At 43.9% G+C, this 20,495-nt stretch overlaps 1 protein-coding gene across 1 annotated transcript in view; it reads left to right on the top strand.

Annotated features, from left to right (window-relative positions):
* Positions 1–10,336: 10,336 nt before the first annotated feature.
* The window catches only part of rgs9a (regulator of G protein signaling 9a), a 36,215-nt gene continuing 26,056 nt past the window's right edge, over positions 10,337–20,495 (top strand). The window contains exons 1-2 of the mRNA XM_026166245.2: positions 10,337–10,562; positions 14,122–14,218. Of these exons, the coding sequence (XP_026022030.2) occupies positions 10,494–10,562; positions 14,122–14,218 (166 nt within the window). The 5' untranslated portion in view covers positions 10,337–10,493. The remainder of the gene's footprint in view (positions 10,563–14,121; positions 14,219–20,495) is intronic.

The following is a 20,495-nucleotide window of genomic DNA, read 5'->3' as shown; positions in this document are numbered from 1 at the left end:
TCATTCGCGGTTAGTATCATGGTTGCTAGGCAACCTGAACAGCGCGAGGCAGGCTAGACCGTCCCATTTCACAGGCCTCTCACTTCCGCACTTCTCGTACTTATAGTACGCACCGTGCGTAGTACGCGTACTTCAAGCGTGCAGACCCTGAATTGGGACACAGCCAGAGCCTGTGTGCTTTAGCACCATCTCCCCCAGTAGACATAAAGGCCCTCCAGCAATATGGCAGCACCTAAATCCTGGGCTAGATTACCTTCAAGGCCAACATCCACAAGTGTCTTTGCTGCACTTTTTAAGCCTGTACGCGATACAAACAACGAGGAAACTTCTACCTTTTCACTACAGAACTGGACAGAAGAGGATAACTGGACAGAAGAGGATTCAAGGCTGGTTCTTGGAATTTTTCGAGGCCAGTCATGGAAAAGGAGCACCAGATGGTGTCGGGGGAGCCTTAAAAAGAGCAGCTGACATGATGGTAGCAAAGGGGCATGACATCCCAGATGCAGAAGAGTTATTCAGGGCCTTTTCTGAAACAAACACAAGTGTGAAACTGTTCTTTGTGAAAAGCGAAGATGTTGAGGAAGCTATGGAGAAAATGCCGAAGCAGATACCAGCTGTTCCTGGAACCATGAGAATTCACCAGGTCGTTACTGCAGCTCCAGGAAAACTGATGGTTCGTGATGTAAGCTGCATGTGCACAACACAGAAGCAGTTTAACTGCAAGAGCTGCAACACCCAGTGTTTCACTGTTGGCCAGAAGATAGAAACAGCTGTATCACAGACAGGCAGTGGGAGGAATCCAGAAAAAGAAATCCAGTGGGAGAGTCCGGAGCTGGTTGGTAAATGGTGTATTCTCAGATATGACGATGATTTGTATCCAGGCATCATTCTAAACATACAAACAACACATCGTGTTGGGTCAAACCGATTGTTCTGGCCGCATCAGGATGATATCCTCTGGTACCTGTTTGATGATGTCCTTGAACTCATTCCACCCCCACGGGCTGTGACAAGGCGCCATGTGGAAGTCTTGAAACAGGTGTGGAACCGACTCACAAGATGAATTCATGAAACAACCGGCACATTCATGCATATATACAGACACACACACCGAAGCAAGCACACACATGCAAAAACACTCTGACATGGACACTGATACAGACAGACACACTGAAATCGTTAACTGATTATTATTGTTATTACTTCAACCAGTTCAACAAGTTTAATTGTATGTTATCGGAGCAAGGGTGAGGTGACTTTTAGCACCTCATCAGCACTTATGCCTAGACACACACACACACACACACACACACACACACACACACATTATGCTACATTTGAGCAATTCACTTTACAATGTTTGTTAGTTGTTAATGTGCTGTTGTGGTTGTTTTTACTTGAGATTAATAAAACTTAACTCTACTGCAGTTTGTATCTGGTGTCCTTGCTATGGTTACAAAGTGAGATATAATGTTAATGGCAGTCCTGTACATTGAATTTAGGAGTAAACAACTGTTTATATGTAACGCTGTATTTGTCTCTTCAACCCTGTTATGCTAGTCTCAACCCCGTCACACCTACATTTTCATATATAATTTTCTTAAAATGTTGAAAAAAATAATTTAATGTTTGGGGATCTCTGTCTAAGATATTGAGCGCTATCATATGATCATTGATTTTTATTACAATTCTTAGTTAAACTAAATTTTTGATTAAAAATGACAAGATTGCTTTCACTCATTAGTTACATTTCAGGATTTAAGAAAGTAAAAATTTGTGATTTTATGTAACTTTTCTATGTAAAATTATTGAATTAGTATGGGGACATCTAATTAATGTAAACATATTGATGTCTTTAGAAATACATTTTATGATAATGTTCAGAGAGCCTCCAAAGTGTCCATAACGGGGTTGAAGAATTACAGTCACTACATCTTGAAAATATGATCAATAATAAAAGAAAACTAATGCCTGAGATGGGAAAATGCATTTTTCTGATAGTTAAATATATCCTTAATGATGTGGGATATACATATAAATAATACATTTTGGTAAAAAATGTGAAAACATCCAAGTCCGATTTTAACCATTCTCGTGGAATGACTCAGTTAGTGATGGTGAGATGAAGCCTCGTGATGAACTGAAGCTTCCATCCACCTGGTCGACTCATGGTTCGAAACATTGTGATGATTCATTTGCTCTACTGCGCGATCAAGTGGACGATTCAAGTGAAACAGGCTCTGTGATTATAATGATGTGTAAACCTCTAAACTGAATAAAAAAATTGTTATTATTGATAAATTGTGGTTATTTATCCCGAATATTGTCTCAGTATGTTTGATACAAAAGAGAAAGTGGAAACTATCAGAACAGAGTTTTGGTATGATTGTGTAACTGTTAGGGCTGTGTGTCGTCACTGATTTCTAGAATTGATTTGATCCACGATTCGATTCAAAGTCAGAGAAAATTCATGACGATGTTTACGTGACGCGTAGTTTGGATCTTCTTTTGCTGCTGGTTTACTCAATATTGTTTGAAGAGAGATCAAACTAACAGCTTCAGAATCAGCGCAAAAAAGACGTAAACACAAAGCGCGGACCCGCCGAAACATCAGCGAGCTGTCGGCTTTCAGCCCGGACCGTGAGAAAGGCGACATCTCACTCAGTGGCGGTCCTAGCCTGTTTGGTGCCCCGGGCAAACACACACACACACACACACACACACACACACACACACACACACACACACACACACACACAAAACATATTAATTAAGGATTGTACATTAACATAAAACTGTTGTCGGAACCACACTGAATTTCGCCAGAGAAACACACACACACATATATGAAGAGAGAGAGAGAGCAAACAGCTACCAGACAGCCATCATCATTCGTCATACAATGAGAACAGGACAAATCAACACTTGACACTGACTCATTAATATTAAAATCTGTAACCTAATGTATTATTTGGAGTTTAGTCTGTTACTGTTACTATTTTTACCATTTCTTTTCCCCCCCCCCCAGATAAACTATTCAATTTATTGATTTTCTTACATAAATTCAGTACAGATCACACCCCAGACATTAATCCGCTAAAAATCACTTATTGCCTTGGCTTGATTTGCATCAACTGCATCTATGACAATCATCTAAGTCTTCTCTATCTTTAACTTTGTAAGTAAATGCGCATTCCAGAAAGAGCTTTGTACATGTATACATGCCATTACTGTACAACCTCACCTTGTAGGTGTATACCTGGATTTGCCTTAACCTTTCACAATGAATCAGTGCGCACCGTTGAGATAATCTAAAAAGCAGAAGAGATACGTTTACAGAAACAGAGACGTGATTGTCGGAGAAAATGAAGCTGAACAAGTCGCCTTTCTTCGGGAATCTTATTTTTACCATTTCTTCTTGGAGCAACTGTAACCCACATTATTTCCTTCAGGATTAATAAAGTATTCTGATTCTGATTGTTTCAGGATGAGCTGCCATCATCCAATCACACATCTGCTTACCTGCATCTTTGCTCGTTTCTCCTCCTCTTCTTTTCTATTTTTTCTAAACTGAGCACCTGATGGCTTTGAATGTTTCTTGTCCATCTTACATTGGTTTTAATTTTGCACTCCAGTATGAACACCCATCCCCCAACCCGAGGATCACCACAACATGACCTAACAGACCTACACCCTAGTTCACTTTGTCTAAGGTGTATTTCTGGGATTTCACACAACCCAGGATTCAAATCCTGGGTTGTTTGGCTCTCGGCGAAGGCAGTCACACTTTTCTCCTCCTTCCCCTTATCTTCCCTGCTTAGCCTCTTGTGTCCTTGTCTTGTCTCGTGTGCATTACTTTCCCTGGAACACTCTCTCACAGTCTGTTCTCTAAACCTAAAAGAGAATTATGGATTTGATCAACTGGTCTCTGAATGCTATTTACACCCTTTTCTCAACAAGAAGTCTGGGCTCAGGAGAGCCCGAGTGCCCCGGAGAGACTTTCGTGTACACGATGGACGGGTGGCAGAAATGGAGGATCGTGTGCCTGGCAGGACTGTGGATCGAGGACGCTGAAGATATCTACCTATTTGGAACCATGATAACAGGGTTCTTGCTGATCGGAGCTGGCTTGGCCCTGGCTTATCGGAGAATTAAGGAAGCGGAACCGGCTGTTCAAACCCCCACAAGGCTGCCCGCTGGGATTGAAACGATGGGACGAGGTGCGGCTTCTCAGAAAGGACTCACTGAAGGCAGCATGGTTAAGAGCTTGGAGACACTTACGGCTGCAGTGAAGGCTCAGAATAACACCTCTGAGTGTATGTATGTTGGATTACATTAGAGAAGAAACCACTCGGAACAACTCTGGGCGGAAGCTGGATTGAAATTCTCATGAGTCTTTGCAAAAGAAAAATTACCATCATAATGCGGATACCCCTTCGGCGCCAGCTGTGGGCCCAAGGCTGGAGCCGATCAACAACTCCCTGATAACGACTGTGTTGAGTCTGTTCCTTCCCACTCTATGCAAGGCCACCTGGGTTGGCTGGTAGACTGTTTACTTAGCCTGGCAGGGCGGAGGACACTGTCTCAGCTGAACTCTGGACACGCACACACATACATTTACACTGATAAGCACTCACACATCCCCCTCCCCTTCCAATGCCTTCGATGCTTGTTGCCTCCTGGGAACACGAGGCAGGTCTGGGCCCCCGCTGGAGAGACGGCGCAGTGGCAGGATGGCTGCTGTGTTGCCTGGGATTACTCCTCACCCCCTACCCAACCCTGTTGCTGGTCACGTGCTCCATAATGTTGTACTGTGGACATTTTCTGTGCTTTCTGTGCAGAGGAGTTTTTTGTTTCCTGTTCTCATGCTGTCCTCCTGTAGCCCAGCATGAGTAGAGGTCTCTTTTTTTCCTCTTGTACTTTCCCATTGTAGTGTACATTTCAGTAATGCAATCGTTCTCTGACTTGTATCCCCATGATGTCTGTGTCGTGTGTGTATGGTCGGGGGGCGGGTTCATTCCACTGCAGGGCAACCTGCATGTGGCGAATAAAATTTGAACTTGAACTTGAAATCACGAGTACATAATGGGCTTGGATTTACAACATTATGAATGAAATGTGCTTTATTTGGAAGCAGCCGGCCCCGCCCCTTTTGACGGGTTGTGTGAGACTTTAAATCATCAAACTGTAAATTATAAAATTTAAATTGTTATTGATCCTTTACCCCGAGTCCTAAAGTTATATTTATTTTCTTACTCTTCTTATATTTGTTGTTTGTTTACTTGCACCGCTGTAACTGCAGCCTCGTCGTCTCGTCTCTCTATATGCTGGACTGTCTGTAGCGGAGATGACAATAAAGTTTACTTTGACTTCAGCAGCGCGCAGGCGCACCGAGGGCTCTCGCGCTCACTTTATAGAATTTCGAAAAAACATTGGTGCAAATTATAAGTCTGTATGATGTCTGGTGTTTTCGTGTTTGTTGGTTTGTTTTTGTTTTGCGAGTTGGTTATTAGATGCCGCTCCAGCCAGCCAGAGAATCCCCCGCCGCCCCGCCCTCTCCTCCCTGCGCCGCAAGCAGCAGGCGCACCTCGCAAACGGAGGGCGCCCTTACTCCCAGCAAATGGGCGATAGAAAACCGATCGGTGCCTGTGACATTCCCAATACGCGGTGGCTGATGTCGGGGCAGCATGAGTACGAGCATTTTTTTGCCGATGCCCGTGATGCCGCCCCCCCCCCCACCACGATGCCGCTCTGGGGAACCTGATCTCACTGATTCTGATCCGTCGGCACTTTGTGTTTGGGTCATTCTTACTATTCGGTGCCATTTGAGTCCTAATGACATAATATGGTATATTTAGTGTAAAACTTGTCTAATGCTTATTTCTAAACCATTTTCTTGTATGTTTAACCCCCCTCTACCATAGAACACATTGATATATACACAGGATAAATACATTAAAAGTAAATTACTTTTATTTTAGCACAAGTCACTAAAGTACTATGTCCCCAGTCATGCTTGCTCGACTTCAGTTACAAATATAACTTAAAAAAAAAAAAAATCTAAATTTTTCATCATTTCTGGATTGGCTTATTTCTAATGTTCCTCATCAAATGTTCTTTTTTATTATTAATGCATGTTTAATACTTAAAATCTTTAAAAAATGTTGTGTCCCTGAATCAACTGTCACCCCTGTTACTCTGATAAGAATTCCATAGAACACATCACCTGATTATTCTTTTAGTCACATGACACTCCCGGATGTAACATATTTTGGAGGGAAAACTTTCAAGAAGAAGACGAGTAAGTACCACTCTTTAATCAACCCTTTTTTCAATGTTTTAGCAAGATTTTGTAATGTGGCAAAGCATAACACGTCCAACCTGTTACGCTTATTAATAGTGGAAACAATTTTTTTTTTGTAATTTTTATAATATGGCTAATAAACATGTTAAAAATGGTTCTTAGTGGTCACCATGTACTAGCTTGTTGTTCATCATACTAGTAGTAATGGCTAAGTTTAGCATAAAATCTCCCCCCTGTTACCGTCACCCCTGTTATTGCTATGCACTGTAACATGAAATTTCCTTGCAGATTTTAAAAAGGGACATTGTAGCTTTTAGAAAATGTAAATATTACTATAACTGTGTATTCAAAACAGTTATTAATAGAAAATTGAATGTCCTGTAACAGGGTGGACATTTGGCACGTCATGGGTAAAGACTTTGATTTTAAAAAATATTATAATATAATATCCTTAGCTGGACCAATACATTTTTCTTATAGGTTGAAAATCCCTCTTTTAGATGAAATGTTAAAATAATTCAAAATTTTGTATTTTTTGATGAAGAGTGATCACACTGAAATGGCACCGAATAGTAGGAATGACTCGTTTACGTCTTTGTGCAGAAGCCGTGTTCCTGCTCTCATTTACTGTTCTAGCTGTTTGGTGGTTGTTGAAATTTAGTGAGGTTTAACGTGAGATTCTGGCATTTCAGGGAAAAAAAAAATAAACAATTGATTCAGGATTTTAATGAATCGATATCACGTTATCCAAGCCAGAATCGATTTTAATCGACAATCAAAACCCGCCCCTAGTAACTGTGTAATCATGCTTATGTGCATCTGGATGACACAAACTAGTGTGTGGCGCTTCACTTTTTAATAAACTAAAAGACAGAAATCAGATGATAGGATCTGTAGTGTTGTTTATTTATATTATGGTGCTTATCATTCCTGATATTTATTACTGTGTGCATACTTTATTAGAAGAGAGGAGAAAAAATCTCTTCCTTGCTGGTTCCATCGAAGAAGAAATGCTCAAGAAACTATGTAGGACGTATGTAATCCAATTCCACAACACAATGTGATCGGGGGAATCAGCTGTGTTTTGCTGCCCATTTTATTTCAAATCTGGCGCGAGCCGGCGAGCCACTTCCTGAATCAGTCACGTGGTACGGACTGCCCGCGAGGCCTCGAACGTCACTGCATACGTAATCAAAGCAAGCCTCGATACGCGCTTCACAAAAACTCCCCCGAGATTACTCGACACGGGCATCGAAGCTTCGACACACAGGACACATCAGTGTGGTATTGCAGTCTAGGACGACTGCTCGGTCTACCAGCAGCTCATGTTTGGCCCCTCTGGTGTTTCTGCCTATCCCTTTCTATGCCCCGCTCATGTATTGAGAGCCATGTGCCTGTTCATCTTAGCCTCTATGGTGCCATTAAGACATTTAAAAAACAATCCTAAAATGTAGGATAGTGTAGCCAGTGGAGTGAAATTAAAATGGGGTAATGTGGTCAAACTTTTTTGTTCCAGTTAAAAGACGTGCTGCGGCATTTTGCACAACCTGCAGGCACCTAATGGACGCATCACTAACCCCACAATACAGTGTGTTACAATAATCCAGCCTAGATGTAACAAAGGCATGGATTACTGATAGGTTTGTAGCATAAACCTATTCGCTGGAACGTTCAAGACAATTTACTACACAGCAAAAAGCAAGACACAAGTCACCATAGTTCTCTGGGTCACTCATGCATGAGGGAGACCTGCCTGGAGCCAAGTGTCGTTCCACCCACTTGACCTCCGTCAGACTCTCAGCCAGCTTCCCCATAGCACTCCTTTTATTGTGGTTACATGAATATGCATCGGTTCATTAACATATGACGTTTCTTATAGGGACACACGTGGACAAAGAGTACCTTGTCTGTGTGTGTCGTGTGTGGGATTATAGTATTATCTTATGCCATGTTATTCCCCTAATTAAAGATTGTGAAGTTATTATGTAGTTTTAGTTTGCATTATTCTACTGAATACGTGGGATTCTGTGTGTGTGTGTATGTATGTGTGTGTGTGTGTATGTATGTGTGTGTGTGTGTGTGTGTATGTGTGTGTGTGTGTGTGTGTGTGTGTGTGTGTATGTATGTGTGTGTGTGTGTATGTGTGTGTGTGTGTGTGTGTGTGTGTATGTGTGTATGTATGTGTGTGTGTGTGTGTGTGTGTGTGTGTGTGGAGGGGGGGTCAAGATGTGACCCCGTGAAGACTCCCCAAAGCTGGTGCCAGGAGTCTAGCGGTACATCTGAACAAAAGGCCCTTACACTCAAACAGGTATACGTGTGTTTGCTATACCATATATCAGCAAGAGAAGATACGACCTCTCCTAGCAGGTGTGTGATCTATGCCAGAACACTCTGAAGAGTGAACGCACCCCCCTCTTCATGCTACACAGAGTTGTTATGAGACATTCTTTCAATATGCCATCAACTATATACTTCTAACCACAAATGATTACATGTTTCTCAATACAAATGACAATAATAAAATATAAACCCAACAATTACTGTCTCAAAAAGCTGTTTCGATAAGACGGGCTTTAATTTGGTTAATTGCCTCAAATGAAAAAAGCGAGATCGTACAGCAGCTCTGACCTGGCTTTCAAGTTTAAGATCTGCCTCCATTTTAACTCCCAGATCAGTGATGACTGGTTCAACATACTGTGCCAGCGAACCAAGATCTATAGTAGTGGCCTGCTCATTACACAGATCTGGTCCTGTTGGATCTGCCTTTGATACTGTGGGTCACAGGATCATGATAACCAGACTCAAGAACCTGTTTGGGATTACTGGTGTTGTTTCAAATGGTTCATGCCATATTTATCTGAACGATCTCAAGTGATGATCAACAGTTTTGCCTTGTGAGGTACCTCAGGGATCTGTCCTGGGTCCAATTCTCTTTATGCTTTATATATTCCGCCTAGGCCAAATTATTAGGCGCTACAATATCTCCTACCATCTCTATGCTGATGACATTCAGTTATACTGTTCTTTAAAGTCTCTGAGTTTCATAAATTGTTTAGTTTGAGTAACTGCCTGACAGAAATTAAGCAATTGTTAAATGACAGCTTCCTCCAGCTAAACTCTGATAAAACAGAAACTCTAATTGTTGCTCCAGACCATGGTCTCAGAAATCAGGCAGCATATCAGCTTCTTAGAGCCTTCTGTTAAATCGAGCCTCAGAAACCTCGGTGTCATGTTTGACAGCTCGATGTGGCTCGATTCTAAGCAGCTGGTCCGAAACTTTTTTTTATCATCTAAGGAATATTTCAAAACTGGGACTAATGGTGTCAAAGTGGAGATGATTATTCATGCTTTTATTTCTTCCCGTCTGGATTATTGCAATGGTCTTTTTATTTGTTTTAACAAATCAGCTTTAAATTGTCTTCAGACTCTGCAGCATGACTTTTAACAGGCACCAACACAAGAGCTCATATCACTCCAGTTTTAGCCTCCCTTCACTGGTTGCCTGTAAGTTTTAGGTTTCATTTTAAAATTTTAGTTCTAACCTTCATGGCCCTACATGGTCAAGTACATATCTGACCTGCTGAAACCGCGTTCATCTTCCCGAGCTCTGAGGTCATCAGGTCAGAGTCTGCTGGCGGCCCCACACACTCTATTTAAACTCGTGGTGGTCGGGCCTTTCAGACAGCAGCACCATGGCTGTGGATTCTCTGACACTGTTTTTACACCGACTCCATCGATTCTTTTAAAAAACAGCTGAAGACATTTTATATAGACAAGCTTTCAACTAATTTGTTGTTTTTATGTTGTATTTTGCTGTTTTACATTGTACATGTTGTATTTTCATTCTTTGCTTTGTGAAGCACTTTGTGAAAAGCACTATATAAATACATTTTACTTACTTACAGCCATTACCACTGTACCCTGAGACACAGCATCGATCTTGACTCTTGTCAGTCTGAGCCAGGCCTTTCTCTGTAATTGCCTTGGGTGAGAGAAAAAGCTTACAGCTGACTGGAGGATTAATCCATCCTTAGCCTCCGGTCTTACAGTCTCCTCACAGACGCTACCTCTGTTCACTGCAGGCATGCATTTGCCTGTCAGCAACTAAACCTGTTCTAACTGGGACATTTCATACCAGGATTTGATTTGATTGCTTTACATCTGATTCGCTCGTCATTCATCTGCAAAAATGACTATCAGAACAGCGCGCCCAAACCGGGCACAACATTTCCAGCCCCGTTTGTATTGCCTCAAAAAGGTGGGTCAATAGCATTTCTGTTATAGCATTATTATGTATTCCTTTTGTAATATATTTTGATTATCCATCATTCTTTAATAATTAAAGGCTTTTTCACGTTAGGTTCTAGATTTCTATATAAACTGCTTTGGTGAAAAAGGAAAAATACAAAGCACGCGAGCTGCAGTAACCTTGTTTTCCTACCCCCTGTTCTTAAGATTATATAAAGATTTTTCTGTTGCATGCAGTATCTAAGGGATACCCATGCATTTGCATGAGATTTAAACATGATTGGTTTGCCAGCATAAGAGGCTTGCTGAAGCTAATCTTTTAGTCCACCTAAAAGCTAATTAATGTTATTGTTTGGCAGCATGGTGTCACTGCAGTCTAAAGCATCTGAACAACCTTATTGTTATGCACTTCAGATAAAAATATTAACTTTCAAACAATTCACTGGCACAATGAAGCAAAGACACAGGAATAAGATAAACAAAGAAGTATTCCAGTATTAACCTAACTAATCAGATTCTTTATAAAGTAGGCCTGGTGTTTTACAGTATGAACGCTATTCTGACCCAGTTTACTACTATTCCAATTTTAAAAAACTCTGAAAGAGAGGGGCTGAGCTGTCAACTGATCAACACTTGGTGGTGAGTTGGATCAGGTGGCGGGGGGCGGTGCTGGACAGACCTGTCACACCTAAACGTATAGTGAGGGTGCGCTGGGAACAGTGGTCCGTGAGATCTTTAACACACACCTCCGGCAAAGCTTCAACAGCATTCTGAGGGAGACTGGGGACATTGAGTCCCAGTCCGGTCTTTAAGTCTAACGTCGTTAGCCATGTCTGGGCCCAAACTCCGCTGCAGGTCCCAAAGTCAAACGATCATTGCAGCATTACTGAGAGTTGAAAAACTCTTTAAATTCTTTCATCTTTCATAAAATGATCAGTGTGGCTGCTCTACCAGGTGTACCAATTAAGTTTAACATCCAGGCATCCATGAAGACGGAATTTATGACATTTAACGGAGTTAGAAGTTAGCAGGAAGTTACAGCTCTGCTATCACTTCCAACATAAATGAAGACAGAAAACTAAACAGCAGTGACGTCTGCAGGGTTACTGAAGTTGGACTAGCTGGTAGATAATGATGTGCTACGTCATCGCTAGCGCGACAAAGCTATGTTAGCATAACATAAATAGTAAAGCTGGAGGACGAATGCTAATGAACGGAGGACTTTTTTCCACTCGATAAAAGTTAATGTGAGCGTTCCCGATAGTTAGGGACAAATGCAATCACATGGCAGGATGCTGTAAACTTCAGTCAGGAGAACAACTGAGATAATCCATCCACAGTACGAGGTTAGTCAGTAATATACTGCTGCATGGACTGTAGTTACATAGGAAGGGTTTAAAAACTGAGCTTTAAAATGATTAGCGGTAATAAAAACCGAGAGAAGCCGACAGTGAACACTGACTGTTTTTAGTGTCTTTTTTAAAAACCGGATAGAGATCGACAGACTACGTGACTTGTGTGCGTTGCATTGTGGGTACAAGTGGCAGCAAAATCAAAACACTGCATCAAGCGCTAGCATTTCCAGCACCGGTAACCATTCATTCTGCTGTTTTAATCCCTACTTGCATTTTATTTGCCCCAAAAACAGTTATGTACAAAACGAAGAAGAACACGGCAGGTCCGTACAAAGACAGACTTGACGAAAAGGCAAAAAAAAAGTACGAGGAAAAACAACAAAGTAATGAAAGGGTTTGGCCCATACGAGCATACAGAGTGGACTGAAGACATTAGCGTGCTGCCCCCACCTTCATCACGCTCATATTTATAATTATATGTTCCTAAGTGTGAGTGCATACACTCATGAAGTGTTTGGTAACTTCAGATCCCTGCAACAAGCCCAGTTCCAGTTTACCGATGGATGGGTACAGGACACTGACATGTTCTGAGTAGCCAGATATGTAGGTGGACACCAGGTTTTATTCTAAGTGAAGGGCAACCCTTCAAAAAATGGACAGAGCAGTGGAGTAGCCAAGCGAAAAGAACAATATAAAACTCGATTACTAAAATATCATTTATTTCACTTTTTTTTTAAACAGTTAAAAACACCCCAGGCCACTTAGAACACACAGTCAAAACAACACTGAAAGTCCACTGGCGTCAGCCACAGCATTAAAATCCACCAAAATTGGACAAAGAAAACCCAGCGACGTCCCCGGCCGTTGTGTCTGTCTCTTTGCATGGAAGAGAGAGGGGGCAGCGATAGTGACCGTTCTTTCCAGTGAAAGGGATTTCTTGTAGCAAGCTAGTACCTACAATCCTTTGTGGTTTTACCCTGGAAATGACGTCACATTTTCGAACTCTATAGACCATGTTCAGCATCTCCATTGCCTGAAGCTGCTGCACTGAGCTGCGGCTGCAGGAGTGTTGGTAACTGTTGTGGTGGTAACCCCCGAACCAAATGGAGGTGAAGGGAGCCAGCAGACTGAAGAAGAAAGCCTATCGGGCTTGGTTAGCTTGTAGGACTTCGGAGAAAGCTTATAGGTACCGACTGGCCAAGCAGCATGCGGCAATGGCTAAAGCAAAAACTCGGGTGTGGAAGGAGTTCAGGGAGGCCATGGAAAAAGATTTTTGGACTGCCTTGCAGAGATTCTGGCAAATCATCAGGCGACTCAAGAGGGGAAAGCGGCGCTGTACCTGCATTATGTATATTGCAGGTGGAGCACTGCTGAACATTGAACATTGTCATGCAGTGGAAGGAATACTTCGAGGACCTCCTTAATCCCACTGGAGGAAGCAGAGTCTGGGGATGAGGGGGACGACTCGTCCATCTTTGGGGGTGAGGTCTCTGAGGCTGCTAAACAACTCCCTGGCAGAGGCTCCTGTGGAGGGTGAGGTGCACCCCCTGAGTTCCTGAAGGCTCTGCATGTTGTATTGCTGTCTTGTTGACACACCTCTACAAGGTTGCATGGAGGTCAGGGGCAGTACCTTCCGTCCTGGTCATGGAACACTGGACCAGCTCTTTATCCTCTCGAGGATACTTGAGTGTGCATAGGAGTTTGCCCAACCAATCTAGATGTGCTTTGTGGACTTGAAGAAGGCATTTGACCGTGTTCGGGGTGTCATGTGTGAGGTGCTTCAGAAATATGGGGTGTTGCCGGCAATAAGTCAGACCTGTTTCCGGTTGGTGATGGGCTCTGCCTTTGTCACCGATTCTGTTCGTAAGTTTTATGGACAGAATTTCTAGATGCAGCCAAGTAGCAGAAGGTTTCCTCTTGGTGGTCAGAAAATCTCATCTCTGGTTTTTGGATGATGTGGCTCTGTTGGCTTCATCAGGTGATGGCCCCCAGGTCGCACTGGAACAGTTCGCAGCTGAGTGTGAAGTGATGGGAATGAGGATCAACACCTCCAAATCTGAGGCCATGGTTCTCAGCTGGAAAAGGGTGGAGTGCCCTGGGCACTCCTGCCCCAAGTGGGAGAGTTTAAGTATCTCGACGACAGTGACAGCCTCCAAAGGCTGTGTCTCGTTTGTCCTCTTTATATTAATCTTTTTCATTCACCTCTGTTTTCAGCTGGAGTCGATTTTGCTAGAAATGCAGGACACAAAAAGTGGAGTTAAAGGTACAGAGCAGAAGCTCAATATCACTACCATCCCACATGTCATTGCTGGTGAGTGTGACACACACACACACACACACACACACACACACACACACACACACACGCACACACACACACACACACACACACACACAATAGAAATAAAACTGAATGAAATTAAACTCAAACATTTCTAGCATTTTTAACTGGTACATGATGCAGGAGGTAGAGCAGGTCATCAACTAATCAGAAGGTTGGTGGATCAAACCCTGGCCTCTCAGAGTGCTTAGAGTAGAGTAGAGTAGAGCACTATATAAAAACCAGTCAAGCCTATTTTGTATGACTTTTGACATATATTTTTTGAATACCTGCATTCATGCATTTATTTCTTTTACTTCTGGACTGGATCAGCATTCCCCAAAATCTTCCTGAAAGCCTTCTGTTGATCCAAAAATACCAGAGTAAAGATTGAGATTTATATATTTTGCAAGCATATGTTAATAATCACTGTATGTGTTATAATGTCCATGCAAAGTTTGGCTCTGATTTTCCCATTAGTTGAGGAGATGATGGGGTAGGTTACATACATTATACTAAGGTAACTGCATGTCATTGACCTTTCTACTCTTGCCCATAGTTTATCTTTTGTCCTGTTCATTGGGTTGTTGTTTTTTGTTGTGTTTTTTTTGTGTCCCGTTTGGATCTTTAGCCATCAGAATTGTTGTCTTAAGGCCAAGAAAGATGGCAAGCGGATTTATTTTACCAAGTGGATCATCATGGCCTTGCCATATTGGTCCATTTGATTGACCTTTATTATAATTATGTATTTATTTTATTTTCAGTTGCTACAAACGGGACAGACATGACCGGGGGATAGGACAGGGAGAAAGAATGAAGGAAAGAGAGGGAGACAAAGAAAACCAGAGGGGAGAAGAGACGGTGAGAAGGGGGGGGAAGAAAGAAAGAACAACAAACAAAACACCTGGGTCACCTGTATGGAGAAAAAAAACAGAAGAGAAAGCAAACAACAAAGAGCAACATAAAAACAGCACCATCACAATAAACTAGCTAGCAGTAGATAACAGTAGATGCTAAATAATAAACGATATTGTGCAGCACGCAAGATAGACAGCGCACAATGTGCTTTGAGGCAGCAGCCAAGAAAGCTGTAGTCCGCGTCTGTGAACACCCGTGTGTACACCTGTGTGCATACCTGTGTGGATCAGCATGCTTGCATTCCAAAGGTTTCTCCATGTAACGATCTGCTAGGGAGTGTGGGGAGCCATAGCCCCGTCCCCCAGGGTATGAAGCAGGTATGGAGGAGATCCAGGCCCCAGAGTACAAGGACCCGAGGAGGACCACCAAACGGGGGGGGGGGGGGGGGGGGGGGAACCGTGCCACCCTCCTGGGAAGAGCTGAGTAGAGCCCCAAAGGAGAGGTCACCCCACAGCTACGGAGCAGAGGCCAGAGGGGGTTGCAGTGGTGTGCCCGCGGGCTCTGCCGGCAGCCAGCTGTGCCAGAGAGGACCGAGCTTCAGGCCCAGAGGCCAGAAGCCTGAGGGCATCCCACCCCCCGGAAGGAGCCCAGCCGGGCCACAGGCGCCCGGCCCCGCCAATCGGCCACCAGGAGTGAGCCAGTACATACATGAGCGCCCAGCCCCAGACGACAAGGACCACCAACACACCAACGTCTGAGGGCATCAGCCACCGGCAGGGAGTGTGGTGAGGGGAGATAGGCCTCCGTACTTTAGAGGGCCTGAGATGTTCCCAGAGAGGTTGAGTCTAAGACCCAACCTGACATATAGACACAGACGAACAGGCACACGCGGACACAGACGTGCATTCCCACCCCATATGCACAACCAAATACTCGGCACTCACCCGACATGTAGACAGACACAAATAGACACTGCACAGACAGTCGCACTCCCCAAACATACTCTATATCCCAGGTCCAGGTACCCCCGCCCTCAGAGGGGCAAGCCGCACCTAGACCCAGGAGATGTAACCCTTCTCTCTGGGGTGGAGGCAAGCGGACCACCTCCTTATCTGCAGTAGCGGGGAGGCCCCGCATCCCAGACCCCAGTCTGACAGCCAGCACCTCCTCCCAGCCCCCCAGCCCTGACGGCTAACAGAACCGGGGTGAGTGAAGACCCCAAACCTCCCTACGCCCGCTCATATGTCGTGTTGCTGTGTGCTGTTCTAAAGTGCATTTAAAACTCAGGAGAGCATGGTACTAGCTTCCTCTCAGAGAGCAGCACGGCTCCTCCTGAAAACCCTTAGTGTCTAAATGCATTTAAAATTGAGGGTAGGGCACCAGCGCCAGAGGTGGGTTGGAGTACACCGACCATCCTCTGGATGCTGTAAAACGTGCCCACCCCCAAGCCCCTATATGTATGTGTTATGTGAGAGTGTGAGTAATGTGGATGTCTAGGTTGCAGAATAAAATTGAGGCACAGGCGGCCAGAAGGGGACAGAGGGGGAGTGCCTCCCCTGCACCCTGGTGACATACCTGCACCCCAAGCCCTGTGTGGGTGGGTGGGTGTGGTGGAGCGGGAATAGGGAGGCAGCTGAGGATGGGGAGGGAAGAAAGGGAGGGGCAAGCGGCCCCTCCCTGGGGCCAGCTCCCCTGCTGACCCCAGTAGGCACCCCCACACTCTGGAACCCACCAGGGCAAGGGGGCCCAGGCCCATCCGGACCGGGGCCCGCAGCAGCAGCACCGCTCAGCCCCACAGCCCACCCGACTCCACCCCAGAGAAAACTGCACCCACCCCATCATCCAATCATCTCCCAAACTACACAAGACAATAGACACCCAGGTTGAGTTCATTCTCCACCTCTCCTATATCTCTCCCCCACCTGCAGAGTGAGCTCCTGTAGTGAGGAGACCACCTGCAAAGATATAACAACCTCCCCACCAGTTAGAGAGCCCCCTAGTTGGGCCAATGCACCAGAGGTCCCCTGCATTGGGGCTGAGCCCCCCTGCACCCACCCGCCCACTGCTCCGGCGACACAACAGCCAGGACCCAAGCCCCCAAGGCCCGGCCAGCACCCCAGACCGGGGGGCGGAGCACCCCCAGACCCCCAAGCCTCCACGCCTGTCCCGGACCCTCCCAGGGGCAGCCAGGCTACCAGGCCAGTAACCAACGTCCGCCAGCACAGACCCTCCCCCATCTCCGCTGTACGCAGCCACAAGGAAAACACCATCCAAGAGCCCCAGAGCCCCTAACCAGGTCATGGCCACATCCCCCAGGTTAGTCCCTCCAGGGAAACGTCCCTAGGGACTCCCCAGACACCCTAAGGCCGTCCCTACCCCCATATCAACCACAATAGCGAAGGCAGGACCAAACCATGACCCCCCCACCCCCACTAGGTGATGAAGCCGATCAAAGGAGCCCAAAGGGATTGATCAAATGTGATGGCAGATGTTGTATCAAGACTAATGTGATCTATTAGATGGTTTTTATATTGGTTAGAATTAAGATTATTTTTATTTTTCCAGTTAATGAGGACCATTTTCTTGGCAATGCATAGGGCCGTAAAAACAACGTGGGCTGTGTTTATTTCTGCAGTGACCTCATCCAAGTTGCCCAGCAAGCATACTAAAGGCTGGAATGTTACATTTCAGACACTTTGATAAGTCTTCACATATCTCACGCCAGAATTTCTGAACTGGTGGACAGAACCAAAGAGCGTGGATGTAATTGTCCGGTGTATTTGCTGTGCAGTGTGAGCAGTTGTTGGAAGGCGTATAGCCCATCTTGAACATCCTATGACCAGTATAGTGCACTCTGTGTAATATTTTGTATTGTATTAATTGCAAACTGGGATTTCTGATCCATTGAAAGGTTTTTAAGCATATCTGAGACCAAAGGATTGGGTCTAAGTTGATTGATAAATCTTGGGTTGTTTTTGTGTGGTCGGTCTGAGCTCGTTGTCTTCACCTTACAGTGCACCTTGAACTAACTGTTACTGTGAACTGGTGCTATGTATAAAAAACAACCAAGTGAATAAAAACATATAATTCTGTAAATGGCATTAAATAAATGTTTCAAATTGATTTAAAATACCACAAACTGATACAGAACAATAAAGTTTTAAGTAGAAAAAGAACAAATAATTCTCATAGTTTTGGTTTTTTCACTAAAGCCTACCTGTTATTTCTGAAGCTAAATGCTCCTGTTTATTGAACCTTCATACTTTGTCCTGTCCGATGTGCTAGACCACAAGGTGACAGTGCGTTTACCTCTCAGGTATTTAATCTGTACAGCCTCACTGGATTATTTAAAGCTTTGCTGCCTAAGCTGCTCGGCTAGTAGCTAAATAAAGCAGCCATGATTGGATGATATCTGTGCAGTGCTCTAAGAACCAAAGTGACTTTTTAATCTGGACTAAGGCCTGGAAGGGAAATTTGAGCAGCCATCCATTTGACCCAAGTATTCTGCCAGCACTTACAGTACATAAATGATGTGTTAGAACCAGAGGTATTCCATCAGGAGGGTGTAGGTGTTGGTAGCTGTAGCTGGCTGCTGCCCACATAGCAGCAGCAGCAGCAGCCCGCTGTGTGGGCCCGGATCCAGCCCACACACTATGCTTACACATGGCCCACATACCGCACAGAATGACGGCCTTTTGGTGGCCCACACATGGGCCAGCACAAGGCCAGCTGCTGGCCCTGTGCTGGCCCAGAACAGTTTCAGCTCTGGCCCCAGATGTCAGCCTGATGTGAACCTTAATCAAGCCATGTAATAACAACATGTAGAGCAAAAGTAACATGACGAAACTCTGCTCAGACAGTGAATGGACTGATTCTTCTATAGCACTTTTCTACTCTCCCAGATTACTCAAAGTGCTCTATACAAAATGCCACATTCACCCAACCACACACTTTATCTAAACTGAGTGCTTCCTAACTTTATTCATAGTCTTGACTTGCAGACTGGAGGAGCCAGGGATCAAACCACTAACCTTCCGATCAGTAGGTGACCTGCTCTGCCTCCTGAGCTACAGCCACCCGGTGGTAAACATGAGTCAACCCTCACTAGGTTTTGGATAAAGTGTACACTCACAAACCTGTCAAACCTGCATTTGAAACATTGATTACCATAGCTGTATTGCCAGACCTGGCCCACATCTGGTTGACATACCCTGCCATGCCAGAAGTCATGGCAGGGTATGTCATGTCTGCTATGTGGGTATTGCAGCATAACTAAGGGAGGATTCAGGGTCACCTGGTCCAGCCCTAACTATATGCTTTAGCAAAAAGGAAAGTTTGAAGCCTAATCTTAAAAGTAGAGATAGTGTCTGTCTCCTGAATCCAAACTGGAACAATGAATAAAAGTCAGCCTGGTAAAGATAAGCAGAAGCTGCTTGTTGTGAGGCAGCAGTGCTAACCACCGTGCTTCCCGCTGTGTAATCTATTACTGTAAATGTTATTAAGAAATGATCAGACTAAAGAAGGGTTTCAGAGTTTACTGTTACATGTTCTGTTTTTATGTGATGATGTGTTGAGCAGGCTCACTGATAGTTTGAGAAATGCCTGATTCTTGTCTCATACTAGATGAAATGCACGGCTGTCATTTCCAGCACCTGCATGCATGTTAAAATGACCTACTATGATTATTGTATCTGATAGAGATGGCACGATACCACTTTTTTATGTCCGATACCGATACCGATATCATAAATTTGGATATCTGCCGATACCGATATGAATCCGATATAGTGTTTTTTAATCAACAAAACTGTTTTTTAAATATCTTGCTGCATTTTGCAAGTCTGCAAGTTCATACTCAAGTTTAAAACAACAACTACACTAAAGCTATTCTGTTATACCTGTATGCAAAAAAAATATTTCATAGTTCAGCAATACTGATCAATCTAATAAACTTAAACCTACACCATCCTCCCTATTCTGGTATTTTAAAGAGTACTTAGCGTAAATATTAAGCAACCTAACTAATAGGGTTCCAACTCCCAGCAACAACAAAAATAAATAAATAAAAAATAGGGAACCACCCCTCACGCTCCACCTCATGATGCTTAATCGACGTAATCAACCTTAATTTGATGCAGTGTGAAAAAAAATGCACAGAAATCAATTATTTTTCAAGAAATATTAAATAGATTCAACATCTTTCTTCAACAAAATTGCAGACTGCACAGATGGTACCTTCCCAAAGGAAAAAGTACTATAGCTTACTAGGGTATATATATTAGACTTAATAGTCACTATATACAGTAATTGACTTCTATTCATTTTACATCAAATTAAAACTTTGGGTGTCAGATAATTATTTATTAAAAGCTCGACATTTTAAATGAGAATAAGAAAGAAAAGTATGTCT

This window comes from Astatotilapia calliptera, chromosome 4, assembly GCF_964374335.1.
Source record: "Astatotilapia calliptera chromosome 4, fAstCal68.1, whole genome shotgun sequence".
Lineage (NCBI taxonomy): Eukaryota > Metazoa > Chordata > Actinopteri > Cichliformes > Cichlidae > Astatotilapia > Astatotilapia calliptera.
The sequence above is the reverse complement of the archived record's forward strand: the minus strand, read 5'-3'. Positions and strand labels throughout refer to the sequence as shown.